Source organism: Salmo salar, chromosome 19 (genome assembly GCF_965601325.2).
Source record: "Salmo salar chromosome 19, fSalSal1, whole genome shotgun sequence".
Lineage (NCBI taxonomy): Eukaryota > Metazoa > Chordata > Actinopteri > Salmoniformes > Salmonidae > Salmo > Salmo salar.
The window spans coordinates 43,798,232-43,813,349 of NC_138309.1; the positions used below are offsets into that span (position 1 = coordinate 43,798,232).

At 43.6% G+C, this 15,118-nt stretch overlaps 2 protein-coding genes across 2 annotated transcripts in view; one reads left to right on the forward strand and one right to left on the reverse strand.

The window, feature by feature from the left end:
- The window catches only part of psap (prosaposin), a 24,571-nt gene extending 15,426 nt beyond the window's left edge, over positions 1 to 9,145 (reverse strand). Inside the window, exons 1-3 of the mRNA XM_014157984.3 lie at positions 8,948 to 9,145; positions 592 to 725; positions 376 to 450 (exon numbers count right to left, since the gene is read on the reverse strand). Coding sequence (XP_014013459.1) covers positions 376 to 450; positions 592 to 725; positions 8,948 to 8,981 — 243 coding nt within the window. The 5' untranslated portion in view covers positions 8,982 to 9,145. The remainder of the gene's footprint in view (positions 1 to 375; positions 451 to 591; positions 726 to 8,947) is intronic.
- LOC106578812 (equilibrative nucleoside transporter 1) overlaps positions 6,813 to 15,118 on the forward strand; it is a 22,166-nt gene continuing 13,860 nt past the window's right edge. The window contains exon 1 of the mRNA XM_014157986.3: positions 6,813 to 6,897. The gene's annotated coding sequence lies outside the window, so the exon portion shown is untranslated. The remainder of the gene's footprint in view (positions 6,898 to 15,118) is intronic.

Consider the following 15,118-nt stretch of genomic DNA (forward strand, 5'->3'; position numbering starts at 1 on the left):
CCCCACTATGTGGAGCGATGGTCCCCCAGCCTCTCCTCTGGGCCCCCCAGCAGTTCCATGTATTGGAAGTATTCCAGAAATAGCACCCGATTCAACTAATCATCAAGCCCTTTACTATGTAAATCATGTGAACTGGTTCAGGACTACTACATTTTTAAATGAGGATCTCCTAGGAGAGGTTTGAGAAACACTACTCAGCCATAGTAGACCATCTTAATCACTCATTCATCTGGGAGCAGAAAACAGTCTTGGCATATTTGTGCCACTATTGAGTACACTGGATAGAAGATAGTTTGGCAGAGCATGAATTTGTTTTCAGCAACAAAACAAAACAAAAAACAGGGAACTTCCCCACATTCATCCTCCATGACTCACCTGAGTAGCATTGTTCAGTAGCAGCTGGTCCACCGCAATCAGCACCCCCTTACACAGGTCACACGGTATGGCTTTCTGAACCAGGAGGGAGTTGATTAGGGTAGCAAAGCCAAGGCCGGGTTAAACAATGCCCACTGTTCATCCATTTACACAGGGAAAATACCCCCACCCTTCAAAAGACAATAACTTGCTAGATAAAGTAGACTAGAGTCTCACCATCTGGGGTTGGTTCCATACGTTCTGCTGGCAGTGGACTACGGCACCACAGATGGAGGCAGTCTTCACATTATGACACCAGTAGGGAGGACCACGGGCACACTGTTCTGTACCCAACAGAGGGGTGGAGACGGCTAGGAGAGAGAAGACACTATCGTTACCCACACTGTTCTGTACCCAACAGAGGGGTGGAGACGGCTAGGAGAGAGAAGACACTATCGTTACCCACACTGTTCTGTACCCAACAGAGGGGTGGAGACGGCTAGGAGAGAGAAGACACTATCGTTACCCACACTGTTCTGTACCCAACAGAGGGGTGGAGACGGCTAGGAGAGAGAAGACACTATCGTTACCCACACTGTTCTGTACCCAACAGAGGGGTGGAGATGGCTAGGAGAGACACTGTTCTGTACCCAACAGAGGGGTGGAGATGGCTAGGAGAGACACTGTTCTGTACCCAACAGAGGGGTGGAGACGGCTAGGAGAGAGAAGACACTATCGTTACCCACACTGTTCTGTACCCAACAGAGGGGTGGAGATGGCTAGGAGAGACACTGTTCTGTACCCAACAGAGGGGTGGAGATGGCTAGGAGAGACACTGTTCTGTACCCAACAGAGGGGTGGAGACAGCTATGATTTGTCTGCCTACCCATCTATCCCAAACGGTCGGTGTAGCAGAAGTGACACTGTCCTACACATTCTTGGATAAACAGTGAATGTTAAACATTCATTGGTTTAGAAGTCAACCTATTTGTTTGAAGGATCTGTTCAGGCCTAGCCGTTATAGTGAAGACATTGGCCTACGGTATGTAACCTAGGTCCAGTTCCAGCCCTACAGTATGCATGTAACCTAGGTCCAGTTCCAGCCCTACAGTATGTATGTAACCTAGGTCCAGTTCCAGCCCTACAGTATGTATGTAACCTAGGTCCAGTTCCAGCCCTACAGTATGTATGTAACCAAGGTCCAGTTCCAGCCCTACAGTATGTATGTAACCTAGGTCCAGTTCCAGCCCTACAGTATGTATGTATGTATGTATGTATGTCCCCCCCCCCCCTTAAAAGATTTAGATGCACTATTGTAAAGTGGTTGTTCCACTGGATATTATAAGGTGAATGCACCAATTTGTAAGTCGCTCTGGATAAGAGCGTCTGCTAAATGTATGTATGCACAACCTAGGTCCAGTTCCTTTTCAAGTAAGCGAAAGTAGAGACGCATTACAATTTTCTAAAATAAATCCGAGAACAGGAAGTGAAAGAAGGATCATGTGACTCGTAAGGGGAATACCACAACCAACTAGGCCTACATCCTCATCTGATCTTAGAGAGGCAGAGAAAACTGAAATATAGTGAACTGTGTTTTATGGAAACAGATCCTACCAAGAATCCCTAGGAAACCACGGTGGAAAGCACCCAATTCTCACACACACACACACACACACACACACACACACGTTATTGCGAGGTCAACGAGGTCAGCATCCAATCCTCCATCAGCTGGAGAAAATAAAGGCAGTTGGCCTCAATATGAACACAACAGCTATCCACAGTGTACAAAACATTAAGAACACATTTACATTTTAGTCATTTAGCAGACGCTCTTATCCAGAGCGACTTACAGTAGTGAATACAGTTCATACATTTCATGCATTTTTTTTTTGTTGTACTGGCCCCCCGTGGGAATCGAACCCACAACCCTGGCGTTGCACACACCATGCTCTACCAACTGAGCCACAGGGAACGCATAGTATTGAGTTGCACCCCCCCACAAGGTGTTGAAAGCATTCTACAGGGAAGCACTGACTACACAGCTGTGTCAAGTTGGCTGGATGTCCGTTGGGTGGTGGACCATTCATGATACACACGGGAAACTATTGAGCATGAAAAAACCCAGCAGCATTGCAGTTCTTGAAAAACCACCCCAGACCATTATTCCTCCACCAAACGTTACAGTTAAAACATTTTAGTCATTCAGCAGACACTCTTATCCAGAGCGACTTACAGTAGTGAATGCATACATTCATGCATTTTTTTTTGTACTGGCCCCTCGTGGGAATCGAACCCACAACCCTGGCATTGCAAACACCATGCTCTACCAACTGAGCCACAGGGAAGCTAGTTGCATTGGGGCAGGTAGCGTTCTCCTGGCATCCGCCAAACCCAGATTTGTCCTGTTTCCACTATTCCAGAGTCCAATGGCATCAAGCTTTACACCACTCCAGCCAATGCTTAGCATTGCACATGGTGATCTTAGGCTTGTGTGCGGCTGCTCAGCCATGGAAACCCATGAAGCTCCCGACAAAGTTATTTTGCTGACGTTGCTTCCAGGGGCAGTTTGGAACTCAGTAGTGAGTGTTGCAACCGAGGACAGACTATTTTTTTACGCACTTCAGTGGTCCTGTTCTGTGAGCTTGTGGTCTACCACTTCGCGGCTGAGCCGTTGTTGCTCCGAGACGTTTCCACTTCATAATAAACAGCCCTTACAGTTGACTGGAGCAGCTCTAGCAGAGCAGAAATTTGACAAGCTGACTATGATGCCACGCTGAAAGTCACTGAGCTCTTCAGTACTGGTCATTCTATTGCCAATGTTTGTCTATGGAGATTGCATGGCGGTGTGCTCAATTTTATACACCTGTCAGCAACGGGTGTGGCTGAAATAGCCAAATCCACTAATTTGAAGGGGTGTCCACATGTACTGAAATGTCAGTACTCCACCCCCCCGAGGAGAGAAAAAATAAATAAAAAAAAGACAGCTTCTTTTAAAAACATACCTTTATGCCCACAGCGTGACAAAACTGTCTCCAGAAGAAAATAACAATATTATATATAAACTCAGCAAAAAAATATATATATTTTTAAAAAAGCCCTTTTTCAGGACCCTGTCTTTCAAAGATAATTCGTAAAAATCCAACTAAAGACAGGGTCGTTTCTTTTTTTTGCTGAGTATTGATATATTTTTTTTAATGTTACAGTTAAGTAATTTAGCAGAGACTTATCTAGAGCAACTTACAGGAAGGAGCCTTGATCAAGGGCACACAGACAGATGTCATCTAGTCGACTCAGGGATTCGAACCAGCGACCTTTCAGTTAAGGCACTTAACCGCTAAGCTACCTGCCGCCCCATGCACACTAGCACTCAGTGACCAGTGCGAGCAGCGACGACGTCATCCAAAAATATGGCAGCCTTTGGATGAATATAAAAATTGTAATATATTCGGCAGTAAGTGATGGAAAAATATGCCTCAATTATTTGAATAATTCAAACGGATATTTTGTGCACAAAAAGTGATCCTTTTTTTTTTTTTGTGATATCCAATTGCGATCTTGTCTCGTCGCTGCAACTCCCCAACAGGCTCGAGAGAAAGGCAAAGGTCAAGTCATGCATCCTCCGAAACATGACCTACTAAACCACGCTCCTTAACAACAACAAAAAAGTCCTTTGCACCTGGTTAAATATAAAACCGTTCAGTGTTGTCCCTATAATAGACACTCTTATCCAGAGACTTACTCACAGGAGGAACTAGGGTTAAGTACCTTGCTGAAGGGCACACCGACAGATTTTTCACCTAGTCGGCTCACGGATTCGAACCAGCGACCTTTCGGTTATTGGCACAATGCTCTTAACCACTAGGCTACCTGCCACCCATACCAAAACGATACAACAAAGCGTATTGTCTAAAGTCAGAGAATAACCATAGGGCTTTAATGTTTTTTAAACATTGAACAATGTTGATAACTGATAGAATAACTAAAACACATATCTTCTAGGCTATTCAATTTCTTTCAAAAATTCAAAACGCCATATTAAATAACAGAATCTGAAATTTATGCAAATCCTTTTTTGTTGACAATTACAGGAAACTTCCAAAATGTAATTTGATACATATCAGGGTTTGCTGATCTATAACATTCATTACAGCTAAATCATTTCTGTAATAAATGAAGAGTTTAGTGCCAAAGCGACAAACACTTAAGCTCATTTCTGAAGCTTGCTAGTTCGAATCCCAGACTAGGTGACAAATCTGTCTGCGCCATTGAGCAAAGGAATGTAACCCTAGTTCCTCCTGAAAGTTCTGGATAAGTGCGTCTGCTCAATGACTCAATGTAAATGTACACATTTATACTATAATTCAGTGTATTTCAACTCCCAGGGTGCAATGCTCCACCCAGGGCTCAAGGGGCCAGGGTTCTGGTCTAGAAGCATGGTTTTGACTGATCCTACTATTTTGCATCAGTTTAACTGACGCCCGGACCAGAAAGATAATTTCCATAACGGCCACATGGAGAAGTCAGATTTGAAAATTCCTTATAAAAAGGCACTTTAGTCGTCGGCCTCCCGAGTGGTGCAGAGGTCTAAGGTGTCACTACAGACCCAAGTTCGATCCCAGGCTGTGTCACAACTGGCCGTGACCGGGGAGCCTTGTAGACCGACGCACAATTGGCCAAGCGTCGTCCGGGTTAGGGGAGGGTTTAGGCGGGGGGGGCTTTACTTGGCTCGCCGCGCTCTAGCGACTCCTTATGGTGGGGCGGGCACCTACTGGCTGATTTCAGTCGTCAGTTAAACAGTGTTTCCTCTGACACATTGGTGCGGCTGGATTCCGGGTTAAGCAGGCGGGTGTTAAGGAGCGTGGTTTAGTAGGTCATGTTTCGGAGGATGCATGACTTGACCTTTGCCTCTCCCGAGCCTGTTGGGGAGTTGCAGCAACGAGACAAGATCGCAATTGGATATCACCCATTGTGCACAAAATATCTATTTGAATTATTCAAATAATTGAGGCATATTTTTCCATCACTTACTGCCGAAGATATTACAATTATATATTCATCCAAAGGCTGCCATGTGGGTTTTTTTTGCCAAATTTGCAGAGACACAAAAATTCTAATCTTCAGATTCAAGGACATAAGCACAAATGTTGCATTGACTGAGGGAAAGAAACTGATGATGCACAGCCCTTGACAAATAAACCATCAATGTTAGTTAGCTACTCATGTGACAAAAAAGACACAGAAAGCAACATTGCCTAGCTATCAAAGACCCACGCCAAGCTAACAGCCTGAAGAGACGCAGCAGATAGGACAGTGCCTGTGTTTTGTAAGCACGAAACATTCCGAAAGGGGACGGTACTATCTGCACTTGTCCAATTAGAAAACGCTCCTTTTGGTTCTGTTGCAAGACCTTGTACGGTGTGCCCCCAAAACTCACCCCCAGGCGTCTGAGGTCATAGTAGGCAACCCAATGTGAAACAAATCACTCATGTTCATATGCTGATAATACATTCACACTGCAGTGAGTCAGTCATTCACTCCCATGCCGCCTTGTACTGGGAAAGCTACAGTAGAGATAGAACCCCCCCCTCATTTTCTCCAAGGCAGACAACAACAAACAAGTTGTTGCTCTATGAGGTGCTGGGCCTTGCTATCACAAAGACATTTCAGCTTGTCTGACGCCAATGAGCAAAGCCTTCATGCTACATTGTCAGTGAGTCAGCTATTCCCATTTTTTACCACCTACTTTGAAAACATCACAAGGGGGATAAACATGACAAAAACAGGCTACATTTTAGGAGTCTACGCTGCCACGTTAGCCTATAGGAGTCTACGCTGCCACGTTAGCCTATAGGAGTCTACGCTGCCACGTTAGCCTATAGGAGTCTACGCTGCCACGTTAGCCTATAGGAGTCTACGCTGCCACGTTAGCCTATAGGAGTCTACGCTGCCACGTTAGCCTATAGGAGTCTACGCTGCCACGTTAGCCTATAGGAGTCTACGCTGCCACGTTAGCCTATAGCTCTACAGTAAACTTGGCCGGCTTTTCCTTTTTTTTTTTACATTTAAAAAAAAAGTTAAGGACCATTCACGACTCACACAGTTGAGTGATCAATCTCATGTTTGAGTTTGATGATGAAGCATAATGGAACAGTTTATTCGCGTACACAGTTTAAGAGATGTTATCGAGGGCGCAGCCAAATGCTTAAGCAGTACTCCTAATGAAGAAGTCTAAGAACTAGTCTCATACTGATTGCGTTGTCATCGTTGCAAACTAAGTGCTCTACAAATTACCCCAAAAACTAAAGGGGAACAAGAACAAATGTATTGCAGGAACTGATACCTAGCCTGTAGTTTCGCAAATATGAGAAATCATATGACTGACACTCACTATGAGTAATCAAACGAATTCATATCACACAGGGTGTTGCAAAAAACAAGTCAACAAGGAGACAGTTATAAATAGGCCTAGCCATTGTCTCTCTCACAGCAGCAATAAGCAACCCTCAACAGCCTGACCAAACTAGGACACTAAAGCAAAAGGTAACAAGCTTGTGCATGTTTATTACAACAAAGCTTTTTGTAATGATATTAGACAATTAGGCCTATAGGGAAGATAGTTTTGCTTGATTAAGCATACAGCATGTATGGGGGGGTGTGACAGACTACCTAACACGTTCCCTAAATCAATCATGCAGTCAGTTTGAAGCAAAATTACTCTGGATCTGAATCATGGAACAGCAACATTATACATGTTGAGGCTAACATCTATTACCTAATCAGAAATAAAATCGGCACGATCAAAAAGTGAAGCGAAACAGAACATAAGAGGAAATTGAAAACGTCTTCCTAATAAAGCTACACTAGCTTTCACTACCCACGCCAAGATTTACTTGTCCTACACACTTTGTCCCCATTTTGTCTCAACAATCATTTGTTAGGACTGCTGCATTAGGAATGTAGTTGGGCGAAAGAACTATGAGGATATGAATGCATTTGTTTAGATGAGAAAGATGGGTCCATCTATCATGCACCTGGATGGACTACATCAAGAATACATAGTCATTAAAATGACATTAATTTAATAAAAAAAAAAAAAGAGTGAACAGGAAAACAGGTTAGACTAGGGATAGATTGATTTGAGAGGACAACAGTTCCATACTTGTTTCCCTAAAAGATGCTCCACGTAAAGGAGAGGGTACAGACTCAATGTAAACAGCTGTAAGAAAAAACAGGTGTAAGAAATACATTGGCCTAGCTAGATACTATGTTTAACTAAATGCATCACACCAATGGCTGAGCTAAAATTAGCGAGCATGAGGACTGCCACAGCCCTGGAGGTGTGTTGGGTCATTGTCCTGTTGAAAAACAAATGATCGTCCCACTAAGCACAAACCACAAAGACACGGCGAGTTGGAACCAAAAATTCAGACTCATCAGACCAAAGGACAGATTTCCACTGGTCTAATGTCCATTGCTCATGTTTCTTGTCCCAAGCAAGTCTCTTCTTCTTATTGATGTCCTATAGTAGTGGTTTCCTTGTAGCAATTTGACCATGAAAGCTTGATTCACGCAGTCTCCCATGAACAGTTGATGTTGAGATGTGTCTGTTACTTGAACTCTGTGAAGCATTCATTTGTGCTGCAATTTCTGAGGCTGGTAACTCTAGGGAATTTATCGTCTGCAGCAGAGATAACTCTGGGTTTTCCTTTCCTGTGGCAGTCCTCATAAGAGACAGTTTCATCATAGTTCTTGAGGGTTTTTGCGACTGTACTTGAAAAAACTTTCAAAGTTCTTTACATTTTTCAGGCTTGACTGACTTTCATGTCTTAAAGTAATGGACTGTCATTTCTCTTTGCTTATTTGAGCTGTTCTTGCCATAATATGGACTTGGTCTTCTACCAAATAGGGCTACCTTCTGTATACTACACCTACCTTGTCACAACTAACTGGCTCAAATGCATTACGAAGGAAAGAAATTCCACAAATTAACAAGGCACACCTGTTAATTGAAATGCATTCCAGGTGACTACCTCATGAAGCTGGTTGAGAAAATGCCAAGCTGTCAAGGCAAAGGGTGGCTACTTTGAAGAATCTAAAACATAAAATATTTTGTTTAAAAAAAACGTTGGGTTACTACATGATTCCATGTGTTATTTCATAGTTGACGTCTCCGCTATTATTCTACAATGTAGAAAATAGTAAAAGATAAAGCTAAATCCTTAAATGAGTAGGTGTCCAAACTTTTGACTGATATATAATATAGCCATCGCTTGAGCTAGTTTGCTGCCTCCTAGGAAGCGTCATAACAACAATGATTAGCCAACGTTAGCCAGCTACTACAAAGTCAATGCTGCTACATCAGCTAGTTAACTAACTACACATCTTGAATGTGCATAAAGTGAAGGAATAGGTTTAAAAATGTATCAGTGACAAAGCTAAATTACTTGGTTAGTAAGCAATGTCTACTGTGTTGTTGTTTACGAAACGAAAGTAACCTCGATACTCACCTCTCATCAACTTTAACTAGCCATCTTTGAAACAAAGTGACAATGATGTAACTAATCATACAGTCTACATTGTATCATATTACCTGCGGAGACGAAAAACAGAACAAGGCACAGCATGGTGGAGCTGTCTGAAATCCCTCTGGTTGTGCGGGGTGGATTTGAATCTCGGGTGTAGGTCTGAGCGCTGCTGTGCAGGACTTGGTTTATATCACACAGCTTCTACTGTCTTTGTTCACAGTCAGCTGACTACTGAGCCCGGGCATGTGACGGTCTTGTCTTGGCGTCTGATTGATCAATGTTTCCACAAATCACCATTTACTGTCTTTTTTTTTAGCGTTTAAAATAGATAGTAAATCATTATGTAGTAACATAATTGCAATTATTTGTAGACAAACATACTCATTGTTCACCCCCACATTGATAAAAAAGGCTATTGGCACTTTATTTCTCATCACATTAATAAGCCTTAGCTAGTCTAGTGGCCTATGAGGTGAACAAGATGAGCACATTTGATTTTTTAATTTAACCTTTATTTCACTAGGCAAGTCGGTTAAGAACAAATTCTTATTTATAATGACGGCTTGCACATGATAAGATCACCGATCACTGTATTCAACTGATCTAATTAAACTTGGTTTGATTTCTACTGAGGGTTGGTACTAGAGGTCAACCGATTAATCGGAATGGCTGATTTCAAGTTTTCATAACAATCGGTAATCTGTATTTTTGGCCACCGATTTGCCGTTTTTTTTTTTTTTTTTTACACCTTTATTTAACTAGGCAAGTCAGATTAAGAACACATTCTTATTTCCAATGACGGCCTAGGAACGGGGGTTAACTGTTCAGGGGGGATTCGAGGATTCGTTTTTGCAACCTTCCGGTTACAAGTCCAACGCTCTAACCACCTGCCTCACATTGCACTCCACGAGGAGCCTGCATGGCAGGCTGACTACCTGTTACGTGAGGGCAGCAAGAAGCCAAGGTAAATTGCTAGCTAGCATTAAACTTATCTTATAAAAAATGATCCATCTTAACATAATCCCTAGTTAACTGCACATGGTTGATGATATTACTAGTTTATCTAACGTGTCCTGCGTTGCGTATAATCGATGCAGTGCCTGTTCATTTCTCATCGAATCACAGCCTACTTCGACAAACAGGTGATGATTTAACAAACGCATTTGCGAAAAAAGCACTGTCGTTGCACCAATGTACCTAACCATAAACATCAATGCCTTTCTTTAAAATCAAAACACAAGTATATATTTTTAAACCTGCATATTTAGTTAATATTGCCTGCTAACATGAATTTGTGTCACTTCTCTAGCGTTCCGTGTAAGCAGTCAGGGTATACGCAGCAGTTTGGGCCGCCTGGCTCATTGCGAACTGTGTGAAGTCCATTTATTCCTAACAAAGACCGTAATTAATTTGCCAGAATTGTACATAATTATGACATAACATTTAAGGTTGTGCAATGTAACAGGACTATTTAGACTTATGGATGCCACCCGTTAGATAAAATATGGAACGGTTCCGTATTTCACTGAAATAATAAACGCTTAGTTTTCGAAATGATAGTTTCCGGATTCGACCATATTAATGACCAAAGGCTCGTATTTCTGTGTGTTATTATGTTATAATTAAGTCTATGATTTGATATTTGATAGAGCAGTCTGACTGAGCGATGGTAGGCAGCAGCATGTTTGTAAGCATTCATTCAAACAGCACCTTCGTGCGTTTTGCCAGCAGCTCTTCGCAATTCTTCAAGCATTGCGCTGTTTATGACTTCAAGCCTATCAACTCCCAAGATTAGGCTGGTGTAACCGATGTGAAATGGTTAGCTAGTTAGCGGGTGCGCGCTAATAGCGTTTCAAACGTCACTCGCTCTGAGACTTGGAGTAGTTGTTCCCCTTGCTCTACATGGGTAACACTGCTTCGAGGGTGGCTGTTGTCGATGTGTTCCTGGTTCGAGCCCAGGTAGGAGCGAGGAGAGAGACGGAAGCTATACTGTTACACTGGCAATACTAAAGTGCCTATAAGAACATCCAATACGTATATGAAATACAAATCGTATGTTCTCATGTTCTGAGTAAGGAACTTAAACGTTAGCTTTTTTACATGGCACATATTGCACTTTTACTTTCTTCTCCAACACTTTGTTTTTGCATTATTTAAACCAAATTGAACATGTTTCATTATTTATTTGAGGCTAAATTGATAGTATTTATGTATTATATTAAGTTAAAATAAGTGTTCATTCAGTATTGTTGTAATTGTCATTATTACAAATAAATCAATTTTCAAAAAAATCGTCCGATTAATCGGTATTGGCTTTTTTGGTCCTCCAATAATCGTTATCGGTATCGGCGTCGAAAAATCATAATCGGTCGACCTCTAGTTGGTACTCAATTTATACCATTTACATGCAAATAAATATTCAAATTTAAACACACTGGGAGTTTAGGGCGCTGTGCGCAAGGTAAAAATGTGTAATTCTGCCCCTGAGCAAGGCAGTTAACCCATTGTTCCCCTAGCGCCGAATACGGGGATGTCGATTATGGCACCTCTCTGATTCAGAGGGGTTGGGTTAAATGCGGAAGACACATTTCAGTTGAATGCGTTCAGTTGTACAACTGACTGGGTATTTCCCTCTCCTCGGGGTATATGTAGACGTACTACTGTAATGTAACGTATTGCCCCAGATCACATTTATTTGATGTGATTTATTTTTACAGGATGGATTGTGACAGAGAACAGTTATATGTCCTCAAATAAAGGTTATATTGCGTTGGGAACGATATGGTGCAACAGCACAAAGCTCTAGTTAATGATACTACAACGGAACTGATACTTTTCATTTCTGTATTTTACTGTTGTGACTCAATCAGGGATTCAAAATGTTATTTTGTATAGAGGTTGAATTAAATTATGATGCCCTATGTTTATCTTGCATATCTTCCTTTACATACAATTTAACTTAAATGTGAATGGTACACGTTTATTATATATATATATGTAGAGGTCCCCTGGAAAAAGTAAAGTTAGTCAAAACGCACCAATTTGTCAAACTGTCTGCGTTACTGTAGACAGTGTAGGCTACCCGTTTATCGTGGGCCGTGAGTTTCATTTCTACCAGCTTCTATGTTTAAACAAAGGTAGGCTACAGACTCCTGCCAAATGTTTTTGCTTTTTAAAAGTGTTCATTAAGAATCGCTTTTGGGTGACAGATTATGATCGCATTTAGGCAAATAATTGCATAAGGCAGCTGCCAATTTGAAAAAATGCAGTTGTCATTGTTTTTTTTTGTTTGTTGCTGTAGCCGAAGTATTATTTGCTATATGGACATGTATTTGCTTGCATTTTTCTTAAACATAAAAACTAAGCTACCTTTAGCGTTGGCAATTGCCCAAAATAAAGGAAATTCAAATGAGCAACCCAACCCTTTTGAATCATGCAAGGTTTTACAGCAAACTCAGTTCAAAGCTTACATTTTTATTTATCTACGCAAGTCAGTTAAGAACAAATTCTTATTTTCAATGACGGCCTAGGAACAGTGGGTTAACTGCCTTGTTCAGGGGCAGAACGACAGATTTGTACCTTGTCAGCTCAGGGATTCAATCATGCAACCTTTCAGTTACTAGTCCAACGCTCTAACCACTAGGCTACCTGCCATCCCTACACTCTAACCACTAGGCAACCTACCGTCCCTACACTCTAACCACTAAGCTACCTGCCGCCCCTACACTCTAACCACTAGGCTACCTGCCGTCCCTACACTCTAATCACTAGGCTACCTGCCATCCCTACACTCTAACCACTAGGCTACCTGCCGTCCCTACACTCTAACCACTAGGCTACCTGCCGCCCCTACACTCTAACCACTAGGCTACCTGCCGCCCCTACACTCTAACCACTAGGCTACCTGCCGTCCCTACACTCTAACCACTAGTCTACCTGCCCCCCTACACTCTAACCACTAGGCTACCTGCCGTCCCTACACTCTAACCACTAGGCTACCTGTCGCCCCTACACTCTAACCACTAGTCTACCTGCCGTCCCTACACTCTAACCACTAGGCTACCTGCCGTCCCTACACTCTAACCACTAGGCTACCTGCCGCCCCCTACACTCTAACCACTAGGCTACCTGCCGTCCCTACACTCTAACCACTAGGCTACCTGCCATCCCTACACTCTAACCACTAGGCTACCTGCCGTCCCTACACTCTAACCACTAGGCTACCTGCCGTCCCTACACTCTAACCACTAGGCTACCTGCCGCCCCTACACTCTAACCACTAGGCTACCTGCCGTCCCTACACTCTAACCACTAGTCTACCTGCCCCCCTACACTCTAACCACTAGGCTACCTGCCGTCCCTACACTCTAACCACTAGGCTACCTGCCGCCCCTACACTCTAACCACTAGTCTACCTGCCGCCCCTACACTCTAACCACTAGTATACCTGCCGTCCCTACACTCTAACCACTAGGCTACCTGCCATCCCTACACTCTAACCACTAGTCTACCTGCCGCCCCTACACTCTAACCACTAGGCTACCTGCCATCCCTACACTCTAACCACTAGTCTACCTGCCGCCCCTTCACTCTAACCACTAGGCTACCTGCCGTCCCTACACTCTAACCACTTGTCTACCTGCCGCCCCTACACTCTAACCACTAGTATACCTGCCGTCCCTACACTCTAACCACTAGGCTACCTGCCATCCCTACACTCTAACCACTAGTCTACCTGCCATCCCTACACTCTAACCACTAGTCTACCTGCCCCCCTACACTCTAACCACTAGGCTACCTGCCGTCCCTACACTCTAACCACTAGGCTACCTGTCGCCCCTACACTCTAACCACTAGTCTACCTGCCGTCCCTACACTCTAACCACTAGGCTACCTGCCGTCCCTACACTCTAACCACTAGGCTACCTGCCGCCCCCTACACTCTAACCACTAGGCTACCTGCCGTCCCTACACTCTAACCACTAGGCTACCTGCCATCCCTACACTCTAACCACTAGGCTACCTGCCGTCCCTACACTCTAACCACTAGGCTACCTGCCGTCCCTACACTCTAACCACTAGGCTACCTGCCGTCCCTACACTCTAACCACTAGGCTACCTGCCGTCCCTACACTCTAACCACTAGGCTACCTGCCGTCCCTACACTCTAACCACTAGGCTACCTGCCGTCCCTACACTCTAACCACTAGGCTACCTGCCGTCCCTACACTCTAACCACAAGGCTACCTGCCGCCCCTACACTCTAACCACTAGGCTACCTGCCGTCCCTACACTCTAACCACTAGTCTACCTGCCCCCCTACACTCTAACCACTAGGCTACCTGCCGTCCCTACACTCTAACCACTAGGCTACCTGCCGCCCCTACACTCTAACCACTAGTCTACCTGCCGCCCCTACACTCTAACCACTAGTATACCTGCCGTCCCTACACTCTAACCACTAGGCTACCTGCCATCCCTACACTCTAACCACTAGTCTACCTGCCGCCCCTACACTCTAACCACTAGGCTACCTGCCATCCCTACACTCTAACCACTAGTCTACCTGCCGCCCCTTCACTCTAACCACTAGGCTACCTGCCGTCCCTACACTCTAACCACTAGTCTACCTGCCGCCCCTACACTCTAACCACTAGGCTACCTGCCGTCCCTACACTCTAACCACTAGTCTACCTGCCGACCCTACACTCTAACCACTAGTATACCTGCCGTCCCTACACTCTAACCACTAGGCTACCTGCCATCCCTACACTCTAACCACTAGTCTACCTGCCATCCCTACACTCTAACCACTAGTCTACCTGCCATCCCTCCACTCTAACCACTAGACTACCTGCCACCTCATACACCTGCTACTGCTATTGATATGAATCGTTCAGTACTAGCCTACATTTACGGTTGGTTTGCTCATTTAGGTTTTTATTTATTTTTGGTTTATTGCTGACACTAAATATATCACTTAGTTATGTAATAAGTGGGATTCTACAAAACATATTTTTGGGGTATTTAATTTCCGGGGGGGTTTTTCCACGAGAAGGATCTTTCTCCAAATGTTCCTTCATTTTATGAGTATTTATCTTCAGCTGGAGATCAAGCTAAGTGGTTCTCATTTGAACCCTCGGTCATATTTTGTGAAGAAGAGTAACAGTGTTTTTGTACAATATCTTCATCAAATTGGGTCTAAATACTGTAGGACATATCTGCTTTTCTCTTTG